The sequence below is a fragment of the Chlamydotis macqueenii genome, chromosome 2 (genome assembly GCF_036417535.1).
Source record: "Chlamydotis macqueenii isolate bChlMac1 chromosome 2, bChlMac1.mat, whole genome shotgun sequence".
Lineage (NCBI taxonomy): Eukaryota > Metazoa > Chordata > Aves > Otidiformes > Otididae > Chlamydotis > Chlamydotis macqueenii.
Window position 1 is genome coordinate 56904036 of NC_141557.1, and position 24674 is coordinate 56928709.

At 40.7% G+C, this 24674-nt stretch overlaps 1 protein-coding gene across 2 annotated transcripts in view; it reads left to right on the forward strand.

Moving 5' to 3' along the window:
• Window positions 1–24674, forward strand: part of HECW1 (HECT, C2 and WW domain containing E3 ubiquitin protein ligase 1) — a 265943-nt gene that overhangs the window by 177117 nt on the left and 64152 nt on the right. For both annotated transcript variants that reach the window (XM_086743039.1, XM_086743038.1), the window contains 5 exons: window positions 8652–8794; window positions 10804–10904; window positions 12141–13508; window positions 17049–17150; window positions 22443–22593. In XM_086743039.1, coding sequence (XP_086599165.1) covers window positions 8652–8794; window positions 10804–10904; window positions 12141–13508; window positions 17049–17150; window positions 22443–22593 — 1865 coding nt within the window. The remainder of the gene's footprint in view (window positions 1–8651; window positions 8795–10803; window positions 10905–12140; window positions 13509–17048; window positions 17151–22442; window positions 22594–24674) is intronic.

Consider the following 24674-nt stretch of genomic DNA (forward strand, 5'->3'; position numbering starts at 1 on the left):
AGAAACAGGTTTGGATGCTGCCTGCAAGAATGCCAGGATGACATGAATGCAACTGACTGTCTGAGTGCTGGTTTGTAACGGCTTTTGATGCAGATTTATAACTCAGACACTGATTCTGCAGTCATGAGTGCTGGATTGGTGCATGATGGACCACCCAGTGGTGCTGAGACTGAAAGATGCTTTGACAGAGTAGCCAGGTCATGCGTTATGAGGTTTATGTTAGCTCTCTGCTTCTCTTGAGGCTTTATGTTGGCTGATGTGATGGGTGCTACCTGATGTAGCAGAAAACCAGGAGATATTTGATCAAAGGTGAATCGTTCCAGAAATAAGTTAAGCCATTAAAGATGCTTTAATGTATTTGAATAACAGTATTAACAGTAAAATAAAACCAAAGCAGGTTATATTTTGTATTATTTTGATCTAATATTCAGAGCACTAGATGGTGAGAGTCCTACCGTGGCCTCACAGAATCATTGTGTGATTGAATGAATGAAATGAAAAAAGCACAAGAACATCACACTAATTGACTACTTATTTACTGTTTAACTTAGCTAACCTTTTCCCCTGTTCTACTGGCAAATACAAAAGAATCGGCTGCAGAAAGTTGGAGGCCTTTACACCTAAGTGTAAATATGATATAGGTGCAATGAAATTCAGCTCCTGAATTCAGTATGAGTTTTGTCAAATGTGTTATTGGGACTGAGTAAAGCCTTCTGGGTGGTAGCTGCACTGCATAACATTTCTGCACAAATGTCCAGGTAAAGTGTAAAACAATTTGACTTCACAGAAGAGCTGTGATTTTACAGCTGCATTTTTTTTTTTTTTAATATCTAATGGTGATTGAATGTGAAAGCCCAAGACAACTTCCATTTCTTCAGGATTCGGTTACAGCATGAAAAAAATATCTGAAATGTTTTTTTATTAAGTTATTGTCCTAGAAATACATTTTAATTGCAACTTCTGCATCTAGAAGACTTATGTATTAGTGCTGATGAGAGTCCTCAAATATTTTCAGTCTATGCTGTGCTAATAAATTCATAGATAATGGGTGAGAGATGAAGAAAAAACCTGACTCTTTAAGCAGTGTTTGCACTTGATTTATCCAGAAGTTCTTTTACATTTCTAATGTCTTAGGGCTGAAATTTGCTATTAGTTTTGCAAGATGTGTCTTACTTTATTATCTAAGCTATCAGAGAGAATTCATGATGAGCCTATTAACTAGTAACTGTGAATGTTGTGGAGTATATGAAATATATGGGAAGGACTTTTTTTTATTCCTTGTTTCCCAATACAGAGAGGTAGTGAATCTGAGGGAGAAATCTAGAAAGAGAATTTGCTGAAGGCCCTATTCAACTTTGAAGGAGTTCAGTAGAAAGGTTTGAATCAAACTTTAGATAGCAACACATATTTATGTGCACCCCTTTTACTGTAGGAAAAAAAAAAAAAAAACCAACAACCAAACCAACATTGTGATGCCAGAATAAGGTACCACATTGGATCTGGCACCCTGCGGTCACTGCTGAATTCCAGGACTCTCTTGGAGTACATGTAGGCGTGTCCCAGCCTTTGGCAGAGCTGGAGCTCTGCTTGATGCTACTGACTCTGCAATATTTGATATTGTCATTGAGGGGTGCTGTAGTGATTTTAAGAAACTGGAATTCCCCACAAGCTTATCCAGCTGTTTATGTGAGTAGTGTTGTATGGGACAGTAGTGATATGTAGAGGAAGTTTTTGAATGGGGAGCAGAATAATACAGATAGAGAGTGGCGAGTGCATTAAGAGTGTAATTGTTTCACTGGAGTATTTGAAATGAAAAACCTACTAATGAAATATTCAGCTGAAAGACTAAAACTGTCTTCATCTATCAAATGTAATTTACAGCCTTTTAAGATTTACTTCTCCTTGTATCATCCCTGTGGCATGATGGATACTGCAAATAAATTTTCTTTTTAATTTTATTGCTTATTCAACTCCAAATCAAAAGCCTAATTCTTTCTGTCATCAATGTATTAATTTATCTACCTTTCACCAGTTATTATACTGACTGTTTTTAAAGAACTTGACTTGCACTTAACTTATCTAATTGGTGCTAATGGACATGCTCTGTCCATTTCAACATCTTCCTTAATAGCCGTTTTGAGAGCTGATCATTGTGATCTGTCCGTATTCAGGGATGCAAATAATATTGGTAAAAATAAAACATGGGCATTAATCATCATCATTAGCTGACTTTCTATGAAAACTATTCTAAATCTCTGGAAATGGTTCTGTTGTCTTATAAATGGATACAGAAGTATTCTGCCAGATCAGGTCAGCATTAGCATGTGCCTTCATTCTTTACTATATATAAATCATGCGTTAAACCCCCACAAGATCTGTTCATGATAAGAAAATTAATCATTTGTGTCTGTAAAACCATTCTTGAGCCTGGAAGCAAGTAGACACTGTAAAGTAGATTACTGTCTGAAACTCCTTCAGTGGTGCTTACTACAGTGTTTCCACATCTTGTTTGAAGGTGGCAGCAATAATGTAAAATCAGATTTACATTTGGGTCATTGAGATGGTGTGAGAGTATGAATGTGTCAGCTGATTCTCAGTAGCTTTGATTCTGATTTGTGTCTCTGTGAGAGTGAATCTGCAGGAGGCAGCTGTGTAAAATCTGTGTAAATGAGTGGAGAATCCTAATGACTTACTACTGACCAGAGCCAAAACTGATGATACACTCCTTAATACATTGATGTGGTTCTCTCCATCTTGTCACTTTTGCTCTTTCCTCTCCCTCCCTTCTCTGTATTTCTATGGAAATAATTAATTATGGCTTGTTGATTTTTGGTGCCTGAGAAAACATCAACTAAAGCTTTTCCTTAGGCTGTGCCATTTTAAGGCTGTGCCTGGTACAGATTCTGCAGCGTCTAATACGATGTGCTGTAATGCTGCAGCTTTTCTCTTAGTGAAGAAGTAATAGGATCTCTCTCTCTTAGACTACTGCCTCTTTTCATTAAGTGAGTAGGAACAAAGCAGTTGTTGGATCTCCTGCCACTGTTAACAAGTGGGGCAGGCATTGACAAACGGCTAAGGAAGTTAGGAAAGTAGAGAGATGTAATGGCTTTGCTTCTAGAGCAAGTCTTTCCTCCTGGCCATCGTAATTCCAGAGAGATGCAAGAAAACCTTAAGAAGGAAATAATTGAAGAAGACACTGGGAAAATAATAGAAATACTAACTTTTTCTATAGATCATGGTTCTTAACGATTCAATGGGTCCATCTGCAGTGGTATTTTCATTGGGTTCAAGAGAGCAGTTTCAAAGCAAATCTCCTGATCTCTCCACTAAAGATGCTGCTCAGCATCTTAATTGCTCTCAGCGGAAGGTAAGCCAAGAGATGAGCTTCAGGAGTACACCTAAAACTTTTCAGATAATAATGGGAGTTCAGTTCAGGGTACCAACCTGGAGTTACTTCACGTTACCATTGCAACATTTCTGGATGTGGTAATCATTAGGTGCACAGCACCAGCTGCTTTGCTCTCCAAATCTACCAACATTATACCACGTCTTCCTAATGCAGACATGGTCAGTGTATTCCAGGGATCAGGAAACTTCAGTGTCCACAAGGTCTTCTTACCACTGCTCATGACACATCCCCAGTATACCAGGGACCTTCAGTCATTCCTTGAGTTCAGACTTTCTGCTCATAGCTTCCTTTTAGGAATACACCTGACAGATAACCATTTCTTGTTACAGTCCTAATATATTTCTAGAAGAAAATAAAAAGGTTGTCTCCTCTGGAGCTCAGCACTCAGAGCTTTCCTGTACTTTCTTCCAAAGCCCCTCACTCTGGCTGGGGGGGGGTTCAGTCTGGGATTTTTCCAGATCAGACACAAGGGCAGTTGGTTGACAAGCTCATTCTTCCAGTGGTGCTGTGAGGGTGTCCATGACCTCCACTCATCTTCATCTAACCTATAAAGAGGAGCCCTCTCATCCCTAGCCAGCAAGGATCAGACAAGGGGGCAGCTGATACACAGCATGGACAAGATGGGGTCCGAGACTGATTTTAGGGCCAGGCAGCCTGTGAGAAACAGATTGTTCCTAACTGGTCATTTCTTAGCAGTTTTATTGAGGCAATCTGCCATCTGGTCTGTGGAGTGTGCTGTGTCATGTATCATCTCAAGTTCTAAGAGTCATTTTGTACCAAGAAATAGTTGATGGTGATATGCAGGGTAATGCACTATGACTAATGCAACATTGTAGGTAATTACTAGTTTGGGCTAATCGGAGAATAGAGATTTAACTTCTTGTTTGTTATCCATTCATCCACTGACTGCTGTAGATCATACATAAATTTTGGGTCCTTGTAAGAGGTTTTTTTCCCCCACATTTTATAGAATGCATTTTACTTGAATAGTTAGGGATCAAGTTCTAGCCATCACTTAAAATTTTTGTGAACTTACTTCTCAAGTGTCCTGTTTTCTGCTGTTATCCAAATAAATACGTAATCAGTCATTAGACAGTCTTTTCCTTGGGTGGGGCTTTAGCCTTGAAACTATAGCTGTTTTGGTAGATGAGTTTGCATCTGTGTTGAAATCCATAACTTTATTTGAGAGGATCAAGTACAAAGAAATTACAGACAAAGTCACAAGCCACATCCAGGGAGCCATTGGCAAGTTTGATGGGCCTCTGGACAGCCGGAGAGGATAAAGCTTTTGAAAAAGTTAAGTCAGAACATCAGAATTTAAAAACTGCTAGAAATAATATTTTCACATTGTTCTTTTATTGTGGAAAAAAAAAAAGCCCATTTATGTAAACTACATTAATCTCAGTGTAAGTTTTAGTGTCTTTGGATTCCAGCAGGTTCCGTTAAGTTCTTGACCAGTCTTGCAGAGTTTGCAGTAATGGTTGTGGTTTAAGGAACTTAAATTTTTGTGGAAAAAAAACCCCAGCCAATGAACAAGTCCACAAATGAGCTGTGAACCCAATGAAAATACACAGCTTAAAGATTGCTGTCTTAGATTGTGAAAGAAAATGCACAGTAGCCAATGCCAGCTTCAAAACGTGAAAGAATCTGGTTCAAGGATTGGCTGTCAGAGAAATCAGAATTCTTGTTAAAATAATGTTTTGGGGCTTATTGTACTAAAGTTTTTGTATTCTTGTTTTTCTCTGAACCATGAACATTATACTTGTTTTTAATGTGGAAGCTTAGTTTCTGAGTTAATTCTGTAACACGAAGAGTTGTGATAATAAGAAAAGTTCCAAATAATGAAAGATTTACAGTAAAAATTGTAATAGTAATATCAAAAAATGGCAGCAGATTTATTCTTAAAATGCAGCACTTTTGGTTATCAGTGGTGTAGTGTGTGGGCACGTGTAAGAAGCCACATCAAACTTTCCTTGTCCTGAAGAGAGTCGCTTTTTATCCCAGTTGTGATCTTACAGCCTCCTTTCCTCGCTCTTCCTTGAGATGAATTATTAATCACAACATCACTGAGTGTGAACCCAAGGGTACTGCAGAATTTATAACCGGTGTCTTTTTTTTTTTTTTTTAAACTTAGATATGAAGCTTGTGCTGTCACTTTCACAAACTGGCTGTTATTGTGTAACAATTAGTAAATATTAGGCAAGGAAAGGATGTAGTTTATTCCAACAGTAATATATTGCTACTGTGATTTGTTAGTTATATTGGAGAAAACCGTGAAACACCAGGTTCTTTCTCTTCCAGATAGATTGGATGGTAAAGGCCAAGGCTTTGAACAGTGTAAATGCAGCCAGTGTTTTGTGGCTAAGGTACAGGGGCTGGCACTTGTCAGAAAAGAAGGTGAAGGAAGAGAGGGAAATGGATTTGATGGTGATTTGCTTCCACATCCAGATAACAGTCCCATCTTTAAATATCACAAAAGCCTACATGTTTTCAAAAATGATTGGTGATTTTTGAAAATGCATTTATAAGTTTTGAGTTCTCAAACCTAGATGTTTCTCTGGGATCCATTTTTTAAAAGGTCAGAGGCCCGTGTGTTCTGTAAACAAGAATTCCTTTGGGCTTTTCAGTGTGAATGGCCTGAGCCTGGGGCATCTGCAGCTGGGGATTGCCTTAGAAAAATCTTGCCCATTAAGGACTAAACTAGATCAGAGCAACAGCAGGAGAAAGTGCTTAGAAAATGGAAAACTGAATTACGTAAAATTACCACTGTTTTACAAGCTGTCTCCAAAACAAGCTCTCTCATTTCACTGAGTTCACTTTTTATCTCAAACTGCAGTTGTTTCCAAATGGCAGAACCTTTGAGCTCTGCCACAGGATGCGTCTCGTCTTAGAGGCTTAATTGTGTTTCCAAGGTGCTGCTGGTTTTATGCATTAGAACATCGTTCTGTAAGAAACAAAACTGTGATTATGGGCCGGGGGCTGATCCCAAGGCAGTCTCATGTTTCCCCAAGTGCAATGTGGATGGCAGGTGATGACATCAGAACACAATTTTATTTTACAAATTCTATGGAATGTCCTGGTGTTTGTACATCTGAGAGGCACAGCTCTTCAAGGAAACACACCTTGCTCCATGCATCCATACTCTCTGCTCAGGTGCTGATAATTACTCTGGAAAATGTCAGTGTGTTTCTTGTGCAAGGAAAGAACCTGATATTATGGAAACAAATGTCCATGCAGATTCTGAATTGATTCAGAGTTGTACCACAAGACAAAATGTTAATAACATAGGAAGGTGCAGATCATTAACCTACGTTTTACTTTCCACTTATGAACAGTTCAGTCTTTACCTGCATGTGTGCATGCTCTACCACACGGAGACTTTTTTACACTATAGTTGTCAACAGCATAATAATGGAGGATTCATTAAATGCCAAATTGCTATAAATTACAATAACCTCATTCAGTTAAAATTTAGTTCACTTCTTTTGCTTTACTTGTAAGTGTCATGAAGTGGCAGTTACCCAAGGTTTTTAGCAGGTGAAACAGTAATGGTAATGCAACTTATTTTTATAAGGCAACTTTCAATATAGGGGAATTAATGTTCTCTCCTTTGTTGGGTTTATCTTCTTTAGTAACCTGTTGCAAAGATGTAGAAGGAAATGAGAAGAAAAGAACACTTTAGCTGTTATTTGAATTTTATTTCTCTGATTATTTGCATTTTTGCAGGGCCTGATTAACAGAATATCCCACTCATACTGGTTTCACCTGAAGCTGTTCAAACTATGCATTTCTGAAAATTGGATCATGATTCAATAGAGCAAGCAATTTAGGGCTTAACTCAAAGCCTCGATAACCCGGAGCACCATTCTGTTGTGAAGATTGTTTTTGGCAGCAGGAAAGCTAGAAAATCCCTTCATCTGTCTCAATATTCTCTTAACGCAGAAGTTGTCTTGCAGTTCAATATTGACCTTTCAGTTAGGTGGACAGCGGTCTTACAGTTTTCCTACTATTGTGCACCAGATGTACTTTTTTTTTATTTATGATATCTAGTAGTAGCAGATCTGTTTGGAAAAATGATTCAGTGCCCTGTGTCACCAGCTCCAAGTCTGTACTGAATTTAGCCGGTCTAGGAGCAAGCAAGGCCAAGTTAACTAATATATTTACTTTTCACTATTATTCCTAAATAGAGCTTTGCTTTCCCAGTGGGGAGATCCTGACATCTCCAGGTGCCCTAATGATCCCATGTTTGGAAGCTGTATGCATGGACTTCCTTGCTCCTACAACCTAAAATATCACCCTCCTTGTTCTTACCTCACATTTGCATGCACAGTCTCTAAAAGCTTAATGAAGCATTACTTACAAATAAAAATAGATGTTCTTAAAACCAGATCAGCTGAGGTGGTGGTCGCATGTTTCAAAGCACTTGGTGACAGCAACAGGTTTACATGGCGCCATTCCTATCTTCCCCAGTATCGTTTGTTCTGGTAGTCCATGCCATGGCTTACCTACTGGTTTAGCTCTTTGTGGAACCATGCTGTGAACCAGGTTAGGAGACTGACCCAGATAAAGAGTATTTTCAGAGTTTTTCCTTTTTGAATTGGGGCAGGAATGAGCAAGAGGAGGAGAGATTTCAAGACATGTCTGAAAAATGTGATCATGTGTTCTTCACCTCACTAGATCCTCACTTCTTGATCACTGAGGTGCACCTCCCAGCTGAAGTACCACAAATTTGCCAGTCAAATGCAAAGAGGATTAATTTCATTTGGATAGAAATGCTGACTAAACATCTTTTCAGGCTGCCGGTTCAGTTGTACTTACAGGCAGTTATTTAAAGTTTATAGAACTTGTGTGAGGGGAAAAAAAAAACCAAACAAACCCATAATCTGTGCAATTACATTTAGATCAGTAATCATTGCTAGGGCAGAGTTCATTAGATTTCTGTATGTATACTGTCCTTACCATTGGCAACCCTTGTTTAGAGTGTTTGGATGCTACCATGACATGAGTAAATGAAATTAGTGCATTCCCCAAGCCTAATTCTGCAGCATTACACAGTCCCTACAGGGTGCTTTCACCTGTCTGCTTTGAGGCTAAGCTCTTTTTATTTTGCAGGCCTGTGCCTTGGGGTCCAAGGACTGTTTCTGTCCTGTGAAAAAGTCAGAGACTTACACAGCCTCTAGCAACTGTGTGTTGTTGCGGCCCAGACACCAGCTTCATACTCTGTGCTCTTTCGTTATTGCAGCAATTCAGCTTTGTCTCCCTGCCCACGGATGTCTTGGAAATAGAAGTTAAAGACAAATTTGCAAAGAGCCGACCAATCATCAAACGTTTCCTGGGAAAACTCTCTATGCCAGTTCAGCGCCTCTTGGAAAGACATGCCATAGGGTAAATCTGCTGTTTATGCTACTTTCCGTTGTTTAACAAGTGTGTTGCTATTTTGAAGTCCCTGGTGATGCATCATTATAGTGATGTAATGATGTTGAGGAGGAGTTATTAAACTGACAATTGTGTAATGAATGATGTTGGTCTTAATTAGAATTTACAGGACTACGGGCCAAATAAAGAATTCCCTCTATAACCCTATCCATTACATTTTGAAAAGTGAGAGGTGGCATTTAGAAATGAAAACTGTTTGGTGTATCATGGCTGCAAATGTGGAGAGTGCAATATTTTCAATTTGATTATTCTTTTAATGTTATCAGCAGGTTTGTTTTATGTTTCAGGAAGTTGTCTATGGGCTAAAATCGTACCAGATCTGTTCCTTCTCCCTTTAATTTCTGGACAGTAGAAATATTACCAAAAAAAATATATGTGGCATGTTGTAACTAAATCTTCCTGACCCTACCCTGCTGCCAAGGAATAGCTAGTTCACTTGAGCCCACCAGCGATGCCCTGCTTCCCTTTGCATGAAAGTCCTGGGAAGGTGTATGCTGCCAAAGTAACACAAACCAATTTGAGGAAGATGGATAGTATTCAGACAAACCCAAGAGGTTTGCTCTAAACTTGTAAGGTTCAGACCTTGAGGAGCAGGGAGAGTAAGAGTCATCTCCTGAAGAGAGTATACACAATGCAGTTTGCAAGAAGGCATTTCTGAAATTTAGCAGAACATCAGGAGGCTGAGCTTGTTGGAAGTGTTCCTGAACAGCTGGTTCAGAAACTGGCAGTGATATTGACAGCTGAATCTACCAGAAGGGACTAAGCTACCTCCCTGTTTCTCAAGTAGGGAAGATAGAGTGGCTTTTTATAAACCAGCTGGAGAACAACAGCTTGGGGAAGGTAGAGTCCTATAACTGATATCGTTGGCTTCCCTCTGTATGAGAAGATTTCTCATCATTTTCTGATTATGTCTTCCTATTTTATTTTCTTATTGTAAACACTGTCTATCTAAGGATATACTTTGCCTAGAGCAGTGCCTTCAAGCTGCGCCTAGATCTGGCTTAGGTTTAATGGCATAGTGGCTTTTAAATCTCCGGCAAGCTCAATGAGATGTATGCACATAAGTTCAGAAAGATCATACACAGATCTTGAGGTTGTCTCATTTATATGAGTTTCTGATGCATGTGAAACTATTCTAGCAAATATATTGGGCCCAACTGGAAGTGAACTACGTTGCTTCAAAAGATGTATACATACTACTATTTAGTGAACCCTTTACACTCAAAAAATGCTTTGCAAACATTGATTCAGCCTCATTTTGGGCAACTGGGAAGTTAATCTCTTCTGTAGTTTCATTCTGTTCTGAGGGGTGGATGAAGTGTGGCAAAGGGAGGGACCTGCACAAGGACAGAATGGAGTCATTGATCAACCTTGTCAGGAAGGTGTTCTCCTGATATTTCAGCTTCATAGAGGTAAGAGGGGTGGAAAGAGGTGAAGAGCAGTCATTTAGCCAGTTTGAAAAGAGAAGGTGGTAAGCGGGGACTAGCCTGTACAGGATTTTGAAAGAAGGGCCAGGAAAACTGAATTTTATATAGGTGGTGAAGGGAAGGAAATACAAAAATGCAAGGTACTGCAGAAGGATAGATATGATCAGATCAGCAGGGAAGTGAAGGGCTTGTTACAGTAGCTGAAGTGGGAGTTGTTTGCTTCCCATATCTTCATGCCCATGCTGCAGAAGTTCCATTCCCACCGTTCTCTCTCTATATATATACATATGTGCTTGTGTATCCCAGAAGCCTGTCTTGTTCACTGACTCAACTGTTCCATTGTAATTGAAGACATTGTCCTCTCCTTCTCTGCCATTCGTTCTTTCGTATGCAAGTCAACATGCCCTCATGGCTGAGTTGAATAGCCTTTGAAAACCATTATGTATTTTTGTAGGACACAGCAGCTTTATCTATGCACAGTAGATGTTAGGTAGGTTATAGTCTATTGTGACAATATTTGTTTTCTTTCAGGGACAGGGTTGTAAGCTACACTCTGGGTCGCAGGCTTCCTACAGATCATGTCAGTGGCCAGCTGCAGTTTCGATTTGAGATAACTTCATCCATCCATCCAGGTAATCCTCAGTCTTAACCCATCATGTATCTAGAACCTTTTTTTTTGGCTTTGCATTCTTTCTCCTCAGAAATCGGAATTCATTCCTGGCTGCTTTGAGAGATTAGGTACAGTCATGAGTAAAGGAAAGTGCATAAAGTCCCCCATCACAGGATGCGTCGTGAGTCACAACTTCTTCCCTGTTTCTGTTTCTGCTTAGCTTAGAGCTACTGGTGTCTTATATTCCCCTGTTCTTGGCTGCTTCAGATACACTGCCACATCAACTAAAGTCTCATCTGCTTCTCTATCACCTGTCCTGGGGAAGTGCTAGATGGGCTGTTATTTGTAGAGTTGTCTCAGCAACTTGTGTTTCAGCACTTGATAAGTAAAAATGGAGAATGTAATAGTAGAGATTATTAGAAACTTTCTCATTTTAATGATTTTTAATGAAAAAAGTAAAACAAAAAATAACTCAGTGTTCCCCTCCTTCCCTCCCTTTTGGTTTGGTTTTGGTTCATGTTCTTTTGTAGTTATTAGGAAGTCACTGTCGTGATGGTGTAAGTTTGAACCTTGGTTTTCAGGTCAAAGGCTCAATAGCGTTGCTCAAGGACTCTCTGCCCCTCTATGGTAGTGATCTCTCGGGTACACTTTGTCAAGCCAACAGCAGCTGCATTGGTGGTTGGAAATCGTGACCTGCTCCTTGCTGGAAAACCCCGACATCTGTCTTTTGACTATTTGGATGCTATGAAAGATCCCAGGTTGTCTGGCATCTGGATGGAGGTGGTACAGATGAGGATCCCATCAAAGGATGTTTTGGGGAAAAGTTTATGCCTTTCAGGGATTTGAAAGAGTTTTAAAATTTCTCTGTTGTCAGCTTCAGCATGACAAGAAAAGTGTCATTAAAACCTAAGGGAAGACTTCGTTGTCATTTCCATGATATTCCCTCCAGTGCCAGTTTGGCGCAGAGAAGAGTTTCAAGGTGTTACCTTCAGGTTATGTTGCAAGGAGGCAGGGTGCTCCATACAGGTTACCACCATGAATAAGCCCCATGATTGTTAAGTCCACTGCACAAGACTGCCTAGCAATAAAAATCAGCATTTCTTGATAGTTTCTCAGTTGCCCACTCATTTCATATTATAATTTATGCTTTTAATTTTCTCAGATTGCTGTGGATGCCTGTGGCCCCACAGCCAAGCTTCTGGTTTAGTCAATATGTCTCGTTAAAGGAATAAGTAATTTTTTTTCATGTCTCATACAGATGATGAAGAGGTCTCCATCAGTGCAGATCCTGAGCCAGGTGATCTCCAGGAAAGCCCTGTGAACAACCCCACAGAGGAAAGCCTGGGTGAGCCTCCATGCATCAACACAGTGACCTCAGAAAGTACAGCTCCAGAACAGCTAAATGGATACAGTGTGAACAGTGTGGATAGCCCAGGGGCTGTCAAACCAGCGGGGGAAGTCAACCAGAACAGCTTAAATGAAGAGCTAGCAGGAGACGGGGAGGTTGATGCGGTGCCAGTTCCTGAGCCCTTGGAATCCATCCCAGGAGAAGCGCTGCCTTCTTTGAGTGCTACGGACCTCACGGAGCAGCTGGCTCTGCTGGCTTGCATGTCTCCTCCCGAGACTGAAATTAGGGAAACTAATGAAGTAAACTCTGGTACTCGGGGAGATGGTGGAGTCTTGACCAGCATAGAAACATTAGATATTGATGAGGTGAGTGCAGATGTACATGCTGGCAAGGACCTAGAGAAGAGTCAGGAAGAAGAAGGAGCTTCAGCCCAGGAAGCGGAAGACAACAAGCTACAACTGAGGACCACAGCAAAGAGGAAAAACAGGCCATGCTCGCTGCCTGTATCTGAACTTGAGACAGTCATAGCTTCAGCTTGTGGTGAGCCAGAGACCCCTCGCACCCACTACATACGGATACACAATCTGCTCCACAGCCTACCCTCAGCACAGATGAGCAGCGATGGGGAAGAAGAACAAGATGGTGGCAACGGTGGGGAGAACGATGAGGAGTCTACAGTCAAGGAGGCATTGGAGAAGGAGGTGGTCAGTGAGAGTGAGACAGTGGCAGCAGAGCCTCCTCTGGAAAATGAGGCTGAAGAGAACTTCAGCCAGAGCACAGTGCCTCCTGGGACCTTGAATGAGCAACTCTCTGAATTAAATGATGGGCTGTTGGATGGGGAACACCCCAGGACAGGAAGCGAGAGCGAGTCGAGCTCCAGGCACAATGGTGACAACGAATGCGAGGCGTGCGACACCTCTTGCTACAGCCCCTCTTGCTACAGCACTTCCTGCTACAGTACCTCCTGCTACAGCACTTCTTGCTACAGCACCTCTTGTTATGACAGTAACAATCGCTTCTCCAGCCATACTCGCTTCTCCTCCGTCGACAGTGCAAAGATTTCTGAGAGCACGGTCTTTTCCTCACAGGATGATGATGAGGAGGAGAACAGTGCTTTTGAGTCAGTGCCAGATTCAGTACAGAGCCCTGAGTTGGACAGGGAGCAAGTGGATGGCTCCTCCCAGTGGCCAGATGAACTAGTAGCTCATGGTGGGAATCCACAAAGAGCCCCAGAGAGTCTAGACACCCCAATAGCAGGTCCAAGCAGCAGAAGAGAAGGTTAGATCCTGAGAATCAATGCGCTGAGCAACCCTGATTGTCTGGATGTCACAGAAGGCATCAGATAATCGAGGTTTCAGATAGCTCACGGTTTATTTCTTACAAATTTGGGGGCTGCGAGCTGGGCCAGATATCAAGGAGGGATGGAAAACTGAGCCTGTCCTTAAGAATCCCAGCAAAACCAAATAAATCAAATGGGGATCTTTATATATGGATTCCTGTAGGTACGCGTGCATCATTATAAAATCAAGATTAGCTGCTGTACTTATGTGGCAGATCAGCATTATCACATCCACCAACTCATTCCTTATTTCCTGGGATTGTTCCATCTCACATATCTGATGTGCTGCCATGTCTCTGATAGTCAGTGAGAGGACCAGCTTGTGCTTGTCAAAGGGCAGATATGCTGATTTACATCAGCTAAAGGTCTGGGCCAGTTTCTGGATATGGTTGGTAGCCATGCGCTGTCATAAGTGGAGAAATGCAAATATTTGTCTCCTATGAACACAGTTTTATAGCCCCATTTGTTCCAATTCCCGAAGTATCAAACAAATCTATCTCAAATTTCACGGACCATAGGGCAACATGACAGAGATTGTCTTTTTTTACTTAGATACTTTGAAAATTGAACTATATTGAACAAAATTATTATCTACTTATCCTTCTCTAGTGATAAAACATACTTAAGAAAGTAATTTTTTGTCTGTGTAGTTTCAGTACTGTTTTTCCCTCCAAACTATTACATTAAATTCCTCCCTTTGCTAACTCATTTTATGTCATATGGAGTTACATGAAGGGTGGGTTTTATCACTCATCTTTTCTTCGGCTAGTGTAGCATTTTTCTCCAGTTGAAGAAGTAAAGACCTCAGCAGCAGCTAAGGAGTATGCAGCAAGGTCAAGAGGTAGTCTTTGCATTCCCAAATCCTGAGTCATGTCTCCCACTATATAAGTGACACCAAATTAAAATGGCACCAAAAGGATAACATATTTAGCGATCACTGAGAAGCTCAAACTAAAGCATCCTTCTTCCTTTTCCTTCTCTATTCCCAGTTTATTTACCCTCACCTTCCACTGCCACAGACCCTGCCCAAGCAGAAAGAAAGGTGTAAGGGTGGCCTTACACGCTGGGCTGTGTAAAGACTCTGTAGACAGCTGGGCCTAGGCAATTATTCGGTCTGCAGAGCTTAATCTACCTCAAAGAATTAAATTCTCAGAAGTACACAGAGGTATAGAAACCCAGTTTCCTTCCTTGCAGGCAAGGGTCTTTGTCTGTGGACAGCATTTTTGTGCAATTTTACTTAAGGGGGCATGAGTGCATGTGTGTGTGAGACCATCCTTACAGATTTGATCATTATTTTGGACTGTGTGTACTTTTGAGAGGGGATGTGGGAGGAGAGGGTGTCTTCTGCATATGGGTTCAGTACACCTCCAAGATTGTGTCCCTTGAGCCTGCCTAAAAGGGCACTGGAGTGTTCACGGTGGCTTTTGCTTTGATTAGCTGAGAGAGAGTATGTCTGAAGGGCAGCCTGGCTCTTAGCCTTCCTTTGATATCACCGGGGGCGCTCCAGTAAACATGCACGTTGCTTCATGGGTTGGCAGCTGTTACAAACACTGTAGATGTGGTCACCTCCATCCACTCCAGGTGACTGATACTACCATGCTTCCGCTGGCTTGGCGTAACTATCTTGACTAGGGAAGAGTCAATTATGGTGAGGTAAGTAAAGAAACATAGATGGATGGTCTGGTAGTTGATGCTACACCACCTGTAGTAACAGCACAGCTTTTAAGGCTGTGGGAGATGGACTTTTAGCACTGAGTAATAACTTACATAATTCTGCTGTCTGTTCAAAACATGCAGCAGATGCAACTGTGAGATACGCCTATACACAAGTGGTTTAATGAAGACATTTAACAGCCCATACGGTATCATCAGAGCACCTAGAAGAGGGAGTATTTTTGTCTAAGCGATTTTTCTCACTTCTGGATGGTGTGAGAATTTTTTACAGTTTTACACAAAATTGGCTTCTGCCTCCTAGCTGTTGGTTGTTTAAAGAAAAAACATATTTTTTGGTAAATGTTTTTTACATTTGATAGAAATGTATTTGGTTTTTTTACAAAATTTTCATTCTTAGACTATTAAGATTCTGACATTGAAGACAGCAACATCCAGCCAGCACACAGTGAGTTTGGCTTAGCTGAATGGTCTGGTTTTTAATTTTCAAGTATTCAAACCAGCCTGGCCTTCCTCAAGGCCAGGCTGGATGGGGCTTTGAGTGACCTGATCTAGTGGAAGGTGTCCCTGCCCAGGTCCCTTCCAACCCAAACTATTCTATGAAGTATCTTTGTGTAATTTTCTGGTGATGTTAGAAATGCTAAATACATTTTTTCACTAAGCTGCATCTTTCTGATGCATGTAAATGTTATATTTATGCAGTTCAGATTGTATCTGTATCAACAGGCCCATCTGGAGCTGAAGTTTATAGTGAAAAACTGTTACCACATAATATGAAAATGTGTCTGCCAGTAGGATAAATAATCCTGGTTTCTAAGATTTTAAGGACAGACCAGGAAGAAATCTTAATTCTGGAACCTGTTAAGTTTTAATGTACAGGTTTCTTATTGTCACAGTTAAGTCTAAGATAAAGAATGCTTTTTCATCCCTACTATAACTTCTTAGTTTCTTAAAGGAGTCTATAAACATTGACTGGTTCTTAAGTTACTTGTTCCTTTCAACAGAACATGGACATTTGCTTGGGTTTGATTTATTTCATATTTGGATATATATACATATACATAGTGTTAGTGTTTAAAAACTTCCTCTACACTGTCTACTGTGTGTCTCTCTCTCTTCTTTCCCTTTTCTGTATCTCAGGTCTTCCTTCTTTATCTCAGATCCTGATTATGTCTCACTGTCTTTTGTCCTTCTCTTCTACCACCTGTCTCCTACCTGTTTCTGATCATTCTCTCATTCTCCCTCCTTCCACCCAAGATGGACTCTTTGAATTTTGAAAAATATCTGTAGAAGGGAATGATCTTCTGCTTTGCAGGGACTGCAAAATCCTGCCATTCCAGTTGACTTATACAGCCATTGATCTTTTGGAAAAGCAGAGATAGATCGAAGGCAGCTTTTAGCCTCGTAGTCCACTGATGGGATGGATTAAAAGTTGGAACCAGGATTTTGCATCTTCCTGCCAATTTCTGCAGAAGCTTGAGTTTGGCCGTAGATGGACAGTATCTCTCAGAGATCGAGCCTGATTCTTCTCTCGCTTACACTTGTGTGTCTATGAGTCCAGAATCTGGCCTATAATAGTTTAGCATTGACTCAAACCTGAGATCAGAGCCTTGATTGCATTATTTTAATAATTCCTAGGCATATGATTTGTTATTAAAATAGTGCCTGAAAGTAGGAATATCCAGAGCTGCTAGTACACCAGGCTAACCTATTTAAAAAAGAATCACATGTTTTACAGTAGCACATTTTTTGAACCACATTGTGAAAACAGTGAATGACTGTCAATGTCTTGAATATCTTGTCCTTAGGTGATTGTCCTTTACTTCATAATTCTCAGCCAGTCAGCCAGCTTCCTTCTCTGAGGCCTGACCATCATCACTACCCAACTATCGATGAGCCTCTTCCACCAAGTAAGCTTTAGTTTTTTTAATTTATTGCATTTTTCAGCTTTTCCTGTTAACTCAAACAGTGTAGAGGTCAGTATGTCTTCTAAATAACCCCATCTGTTCTGTATATACATTGTCCAGAACCCAAGCAATATGCCCTTTTGTTTCCCTTATTTGATCCTGACTTCAAATGTTGTCATGTTATTTTGGACAAGATCCATAATGTCCCTCTGCCTTAGTCCCTCTTCTTCCTTAGCCACCATGAAATGAAAATAATAATATTTCCCTCTTTCCAGTCAGTGTGTTTAGACTGGAGTGAGTATCTGTCAGCTGTTCTGGAAGACTTACTACAAAGCTTTCTGGGTGGTGTATCAGCAAAGTACTCTGATTTTTCTATAACATTTGTCTCCAGGTTTTCCATAACCAACTTCAAAGATGGTTTGGAGTGGCAGTCCTTGTGGTCTGCCAGCTCTGCTTGCAGGTCCTGCAGGAACCCTTTTGCAGCCAGAGTGCTCCTGGAACTGACAGGTCCAAATCTGGGCAAAACCAGCAGAAGCTGGGAAAAGGCAGCTCACATTGAGTCGTCTTGTTGTACTGTCTTTGTATTTGCTAATCAGTGAATTTTATGTTCATTATGGACTGTAACGGTGTCTGCAGTTGCGTTGGATAAAAATGAGAAGGTCTCAAGTAGCGTGATCGACTAGCAGGCTGATAATATGAGATTTTTACCACCTGGAGATGTTTTCACTTGTCTCTGTAGCCGTTCCCTTGTATGTTCCTGGAGGATTACCCCGCTTTTTGCATTGGCGTTCAGTGCCCAGCAGAGTGCACTCTATGCCCTGCAACGTGCTGCTGGTCACCTTTCAACTTCAGCACGATTTAACAACCTCAATTGTGCCGTGCCTCAGAAAAACAACCAGGCGTACAAACAAAGCACTCTTATTTTCTTCAAAGCCCAAGAAGGGAACACGCTTACTTGGCCTATGGTGCCCCTGACAAATAATTCGTCATTTACAAACCATGCTGTCAGTATTCCCTAAGCTGAAAATAGCCCCAGCGCTGGCGTCAGCTGCACAGTAGCGTGAATGATTCAAATGCCTTTAGCCCAATGAAGTCTTATTAGAGTCCCACTGTGGCTTGCCAGTGAATGATGAAATGGGAACGGTAGCCTCTGTAACAAGCAAATATTTCTCTTCCTCCCACTCTTACCTCAACACTTTGCGAATAAGGCACATTCCCCATTAGATGATTTAATGAGAGGACACTGATACCTGCTCAGGTAAACAAAAATACACTGTGAATCTATTCCATATTCTTCCATCACCAATTTAATACATTTTTTCTCTTTCTTGTAGTTATTCTCAAAAGGCAAGTATTTGTACCATTGCTGCTTTCACAACAGGATTTAAGGACACGAAATGGCAATGTATAACGATACAGTACAGAAGTGATATCCCTTTCTAGGATTATATTTTAGCATTTGCATATAATATCATTTTTAGAATAAAGGTTGATGCTGTGGGCTTAAATATATTGATCTTAATAGGAATAAACTGTACTAAGTCAATTTTGGGGGGAAAAAGTTGAATTGGATAATATCAACTAGGAAGCCTGTTTCCAAAAACTCTCCATGAAATGTTAAGATAATTTCAAAATGAAAACTATAGCCTTAATCTATAAATGTTTCTTCTTCTAGCATTTGGTATGACTATCTCAGTGCCTTTAATACCTCTTAGTTCTAGATAAAAAGTTCTTCAATCATGTGAAAGGAAGAAGCTTTCTGTTTTAAAGTTGAGTTATATGATCAAACCCAGCTTACTTCTCACATGCAGCATTACCTTCTGTCCATAAGTGGAGTTGAAGATAATTTGCTAGTGCTACAAGTTCAGCATTGACTGGTTTTACTTTGGTCATGGAGAATCTTCTGGACAGTCTTCTTTCTCTTTTGAATAGTTTTCTGAATAACTTTGTTTTATCATAACAACGCAACAGTTGATCTCAGGGAGGAAATTTAATTTCGGGCAGCTTTATTTAGGAAAGTAAGGTAGAGCAGTTTCATTCATTATTTACGTAGGAATGTCGTCGTGATCAGTATGAATGTTAAGGCCTATACGAGATTGACAGAAGATTTGCAGAGTTTGTACAGCCTCATGACGGCATTGATAGTCATCCCTTATTACGCATGTGTTTGCTAGTACTGCTGGAAACCCTACAGAACTGAAACCAAGAAAAATGCATGTGCCCAGTTCAGAGCTGCTCTTTGCCAAAGGTGTGGCTGAGCTTGGAAAGGGAAAGGCAGCGTGTTTACTTTGCCCTGCTAGGATTATGGGCCTGACAGAAAAAGTTGCATCTTCTGATATAAGTCAGAGCTGTTTCAGAGGCTACTGTGAAATACGACTCAGCTGATGGAGAACAGAACCAGTACTGTCCCATCTCTTACTGTGAAGGTTAGATGGAGGTTAGTCTCTGTTGTAGTCACAGTCTTATTTTGCCTGAAAAACTAACAAAAGACCCTGAGGAGATTTGGCTGCTTCCTAGATCACCCATGCCCCTGAAGTAGCATGAAGAGTCTGGAGCACAGCTCAGAAGCGGAGTTCTGTCTGTCTGTTCACCTGTCAGCCTGTTCATCTCTCTGTGCAGCTATCTGTCCATCTGTCCACAAACCTGGTATCATATGCAGCTTCAGTGACTTGTGTGACTTACAGGTTGTAGTGTGGGAAGGCAGAAAGGCACCTGCCACCCTCTGACAGCCTTCCCCAGGTGACCAAAAGAAGAGTTATTCAGCTGATTAGAAATGCTGTGCAAGGAACAATACTGCTGCAGGCTTCTCAAAAGCCATGTGACACATAGTTCCTAATATTTTAGCATGCTAATGAAAGTGTCAGCCCATAGTTTCAGGTGTGTTTACTCACAAAGCAGTGAATAAAGCAGCACTCACGGATGACTATAGTCCATGTCTGTACATACTGCTGCTGGATGTCTGATGCATCCAACAGAGACAGCCTTCCTGAAGTTCTGATCCAGTCTGCATGATCCTAACCTGGAGTTTTCACTGTGACCTCCAAGCTCTGGACAAGTTTCGTTGGTACTAGATTTCTAAGTATTATGCTTAGGAGCTTAGGAGGTCAGAGTTACATATAATTAGAGAGACACTGCAACATAACCTCTAGAGCCGCTAGTGCACAGGGCTGGTTTACAAGAAGCCCTTGTTTGACTGTGTAATTTGGTGGCAATATTCTTACTAAGTGTCCATCAGCAGACTTCACACGAACATGACCAGTTGGTGTCTTCTGTGGGCTGTCTAGAGTGTGGATCTACAGCATTGCCTGCAAGCTTCTGATTATCCATCAACCTTTATTGTTCTCAAATTTTATGTGTATACTACAACAATGTAGGATGAGTACTAGGATTTGTCCTTTACTAGACAACAGTAAGGGAAGTGAAGATCTTAGCGATGTTAAGATCTAGCCAAGGTTATTTCCTTGAGGATATTGCAGATAATGCATAGCTCCAGAAGGACTGTTCCCCACCCACGGTGGTACACCTGCCACCAGTGACAGTGTGCTCAGCAAGGCTTTGGCCTTCGGCCTGCCTTATGTGTCAGTCTGATTTCCCTCAGTGTGCATCTGTTGTACTTGATGTGCTGTTTTTCACCATCTTATGTTTTAGACGTTTTCACAAAGCTGTGATCTTATTTTGGAAACAGCTACAACATCGTTGGGAAACTCCACTCTAGTGGGAGGAAGAGAGAGTCCTCTCCTTAAAATTATGCAGCGATGTTCACAGGGAGAGACACTGTGTGCATACCTGTGGTGTGACTGTAGGTTTTGCATCTATAAAGACTGAGGTACTTCCAGTCAGCTTTGAAATAAATAATGCATGTGCATATGGCTCTTGTTTTCAAGTCTTACAGAAAATTCCTGCAAGGACTCCCAGTGCCCATCTTTTAAGGTTTGTGGGATTAACCTGTCAGGGGCAGCCAGCCATAGACATAAGACAGCCTACACTTGGCTGGGACCAGCCCAGGTAGCCCAGGAGCCCAGGAGCTACGTTTAGCCAGGGCTAGCATTCAGGGGATGGGAACTGACCATGAAGGACAGGTGTCCAGACACAGCAGGGAGAGGTACAGCTTCAATCCTAGTCTTAGAGAGTAGGAGATAAAAATACATAAAGTATAAAATCCAGCTGATCCTCAATTTGATCATAGAAAGCCATAGAAGAAGGAATGGACTCATCAGCGAGAAAGGTATCATAGTAAAAGTATGGGAATAAGGGGAAGCATTTGACCTCAAAGGTAATCACCATATGTGGATTTGTGTGTGAATGTGAGTGAGGTTTGTATATAAACGTGTAGAAAGTATGTGAATATATTTACATAGATATGTCATCAGCTGATGGATCATGTAGAAATATGAAGCTAGCAAGTCTAATTTATATCACTACTCCATACATTCCAACCAATTTGATATGTGGCTTTGCTAGCTAACTCACTTCTGAATTTCTCCTGTTCCAAACACTTTTTTTTATCAACATTACATTTTCCACAACCCATTGTATACCAAATAACTTTTAGTTTTCAGTCGTGGGACAACTTAAGCACCAGCAGGAAGCAATAATGATGGAAGGCTCAATGTTATGCTGCAAACTTTTAATCTGGTTGGCAGTCCTCAGAGCAATAGATTTAAAATAGTCATCTGTTTAGAGAGATTTCTAAGGATATGTCCAGTCAGGCTGTGAAAGGTTTTCACGGGACTGTTTAATTGCTGTATGGTATTCTTTGAAGCCACTTTATTAAAAAAAAAAGAGAGAAATGAACATGTTTGTTCTGAAACATAACAAAAAAAAAGAAAACATGAGATTTGCCATCTTAGCTCAGATGTAATTCTTTTGTACTAAGTTTGGCTCGGTTCCCTGTGGCTACCCCGACCTGTAATGAATCCAGCCGACCAGTATTACTAATTATAAAATTATCCAGCCCTTTAAAAAATGTAGCCACTCTTGTCACTTGTTTGTCACAGTCTATGGTAGTGAATTCCTTGGGCTACCTATGTGCTGTATGTGAAATGTTTATGTATGTGCATATACTGCATATACATATATATAGACAAGCACATAGCATATATACACATTTGAATGTGTACTTTGAATATATACACATAATATATATTGCATGCATGTAGACTATATATAGTATCTTTCATGTGTATATACCCACTCTGTGTATCTGTGTCTTTGTGTATATGTATCTCCCACATTTTGGTTTTCTGGAAGGCATCACACTGACAGCATCACCCCTTCCTTTTCTTCCAACCCTAGATTGGGAAGCTCGGATAGACAGCCATGGGAGGGTATTCTACGTTGATCACGTGAACCGAACCACCACGTGGCAGCGCCCCACAGCCGCAGCAACACCAGATGGGATCCACAGGTCGAGCTCCATCCAGCAAATGGAGCAGCTGAACCGGCGGTGAGCACTTGCACTTATATTCCCTTGAGATCTGGGCCCTCCTTTTTCCACACTGCCCTACTGGCTTCCTTCCTTCCCCAGTGCATCGTACTGGCTCCCTAAGGATTTATCTTTCCTCCTTGTCCAAGTCCAATGTACGCGTTCCTGTCCCTGCTGCTGATCTCTTTCAACCTGCTGGTGTACCTGCTGTGGGTGTTGGGTACCCAAACTTGCCCACATGAGGAGCGCTCTTGAGTGAAAGATGTTGCAAAACATTTCAAACAGCAAGAAGAGGCTTTTGGAAAACCTTTTTTAATGGCTTCTAGAAGAGAAGGGAGTGTTCTTCCAAAAGGTGGAGACCCTTTTGCTATTTAACTGTGAGAGGGGTATCGATGGGTCATCATCTAGTGCTGAAACCACAGCAGTTTCTGAGCTGACCGTTACTGAAACAGCGTTGCCATGTCAGTGTGGCATTTCTACTCCAGCTAATTAGGCCCGTTGAAAGGTCTGTCTCCTTTTCCAGGGCAGAGCACTGCTCTAATAAGACTGTACACATTTCTAGACGTAGACAGATCTGCTTAGTGTTGCATTAGGCCCTGTAAATCTGTCAGTTCATTCTGAGCTGGCTGAAATATCTTTTAACATGGTGCACATTTTCCTTTTGTTTGACTAGTCGACACATAGATTTGTGTATCATTTCTTCCTCATGCTTGCTTTTTGGACAGAATTTAAGAGGAAAGAGAAAAAATAAATGGTCAAAAATCCTCCCTTTTTACCTCAGAAAAAGGAGAGAGTTTTTTTAAAATTCCTTGCTTACAGTAACAATGTGTTTTCTAGAAAAAGACAAGTAAAACTGAAATTATATTCTAATCATAGCATGCAAAATGCCACAGAAGATTTTTGGTCTTTTTTTTCTGTGCTAAGAGAAAGATCTGCAGCTGGGAGGAGGATGCAGAGTTTCAAAGTACAGAGTCCTATTCAGAGTGCAGAATAGTTTGGGAGTTAGACATTTATGTGTATAAAGAGAACTGGACCCTAAGTGACAATGACTAGGAAGTTCATGTAACTTAGGGAGAGCAAATCAGCCTTCTTCAAGTGACGGTTTTGCAACATAAGTTGACACCATAACAGATTCTAGAAGAATTTGTCCTTTTTTTCACCAAAATTCATTATTTTGGATGACATTTCATAACATGTGTTATATCTTGCAGAGGTGAAAGCACCTGCTTAGTATTTGTTTTCATCATAGCTTTCCTCAGAATGTATCAAGCTACCATGTTAATATTTTTAAAAGCTAAAGGAAGTGAGTGTTTAATGCAGATTTTTTCAAGGGATTTACATGACTGCTCTGCTGTTTAACATTTGTCTTTAATAGGGATTTGAGCCATGTCAATGCTCAGACTATTTGGATGCCACTTAAGTGAGTTATCTGCCCCAGAAAGCTCTCTTATGGACATACATCAGGTTTTGGGTTTGTTTTTTTTTTTCGTTGTTGTTGTTGTTTTGTTGTTTGGTTTCTTTTTTTCCTGAGGTTGAACTCATGTAAGGGCAGCACAACCACGCAAGGAATAAGTGTTTGTAAGAGTCTGCATAGGAATTTACTATTTTGTTAGTTAACACAGGTTAATGATTAAACCAGCTATCTCAGCAGAAACTGAAGGGTAGGCATTGTCTTTGTGACCTCCTTGCTTCAAACTTTATTCTTCCATATTTATATTTTCATGTAGGCTGCCTGGCTTTCTTGGTTATGACTTGACTATCCCTGGTTTGAGTTGGGAATTGACAGTTAATAGGACTGACATTCCTTGAATCTCTCTATTTTTAGTATTCACATATCCAGTTACAAAGCAAGAAGTATAGGGGGTTTTCAGTGGTGAGATATATCTCCTTACCCGAGTCCCATTGGGGACTAAGCACATTGCAACTTAATAAATATGAACTGTCATGGTTTCTTGAGACAGAGGCAAAAAACTGATGATTCTTTACTCTCTGGCAAAGATCTCTGTCAACTGGAAAAGTTTAATACAGAGGTCTCCTATTGTTCCCAAGTTTGGGAACATTTCCTAAGATTCCAGTTAAATAGATTCATACTTAATCTCTGA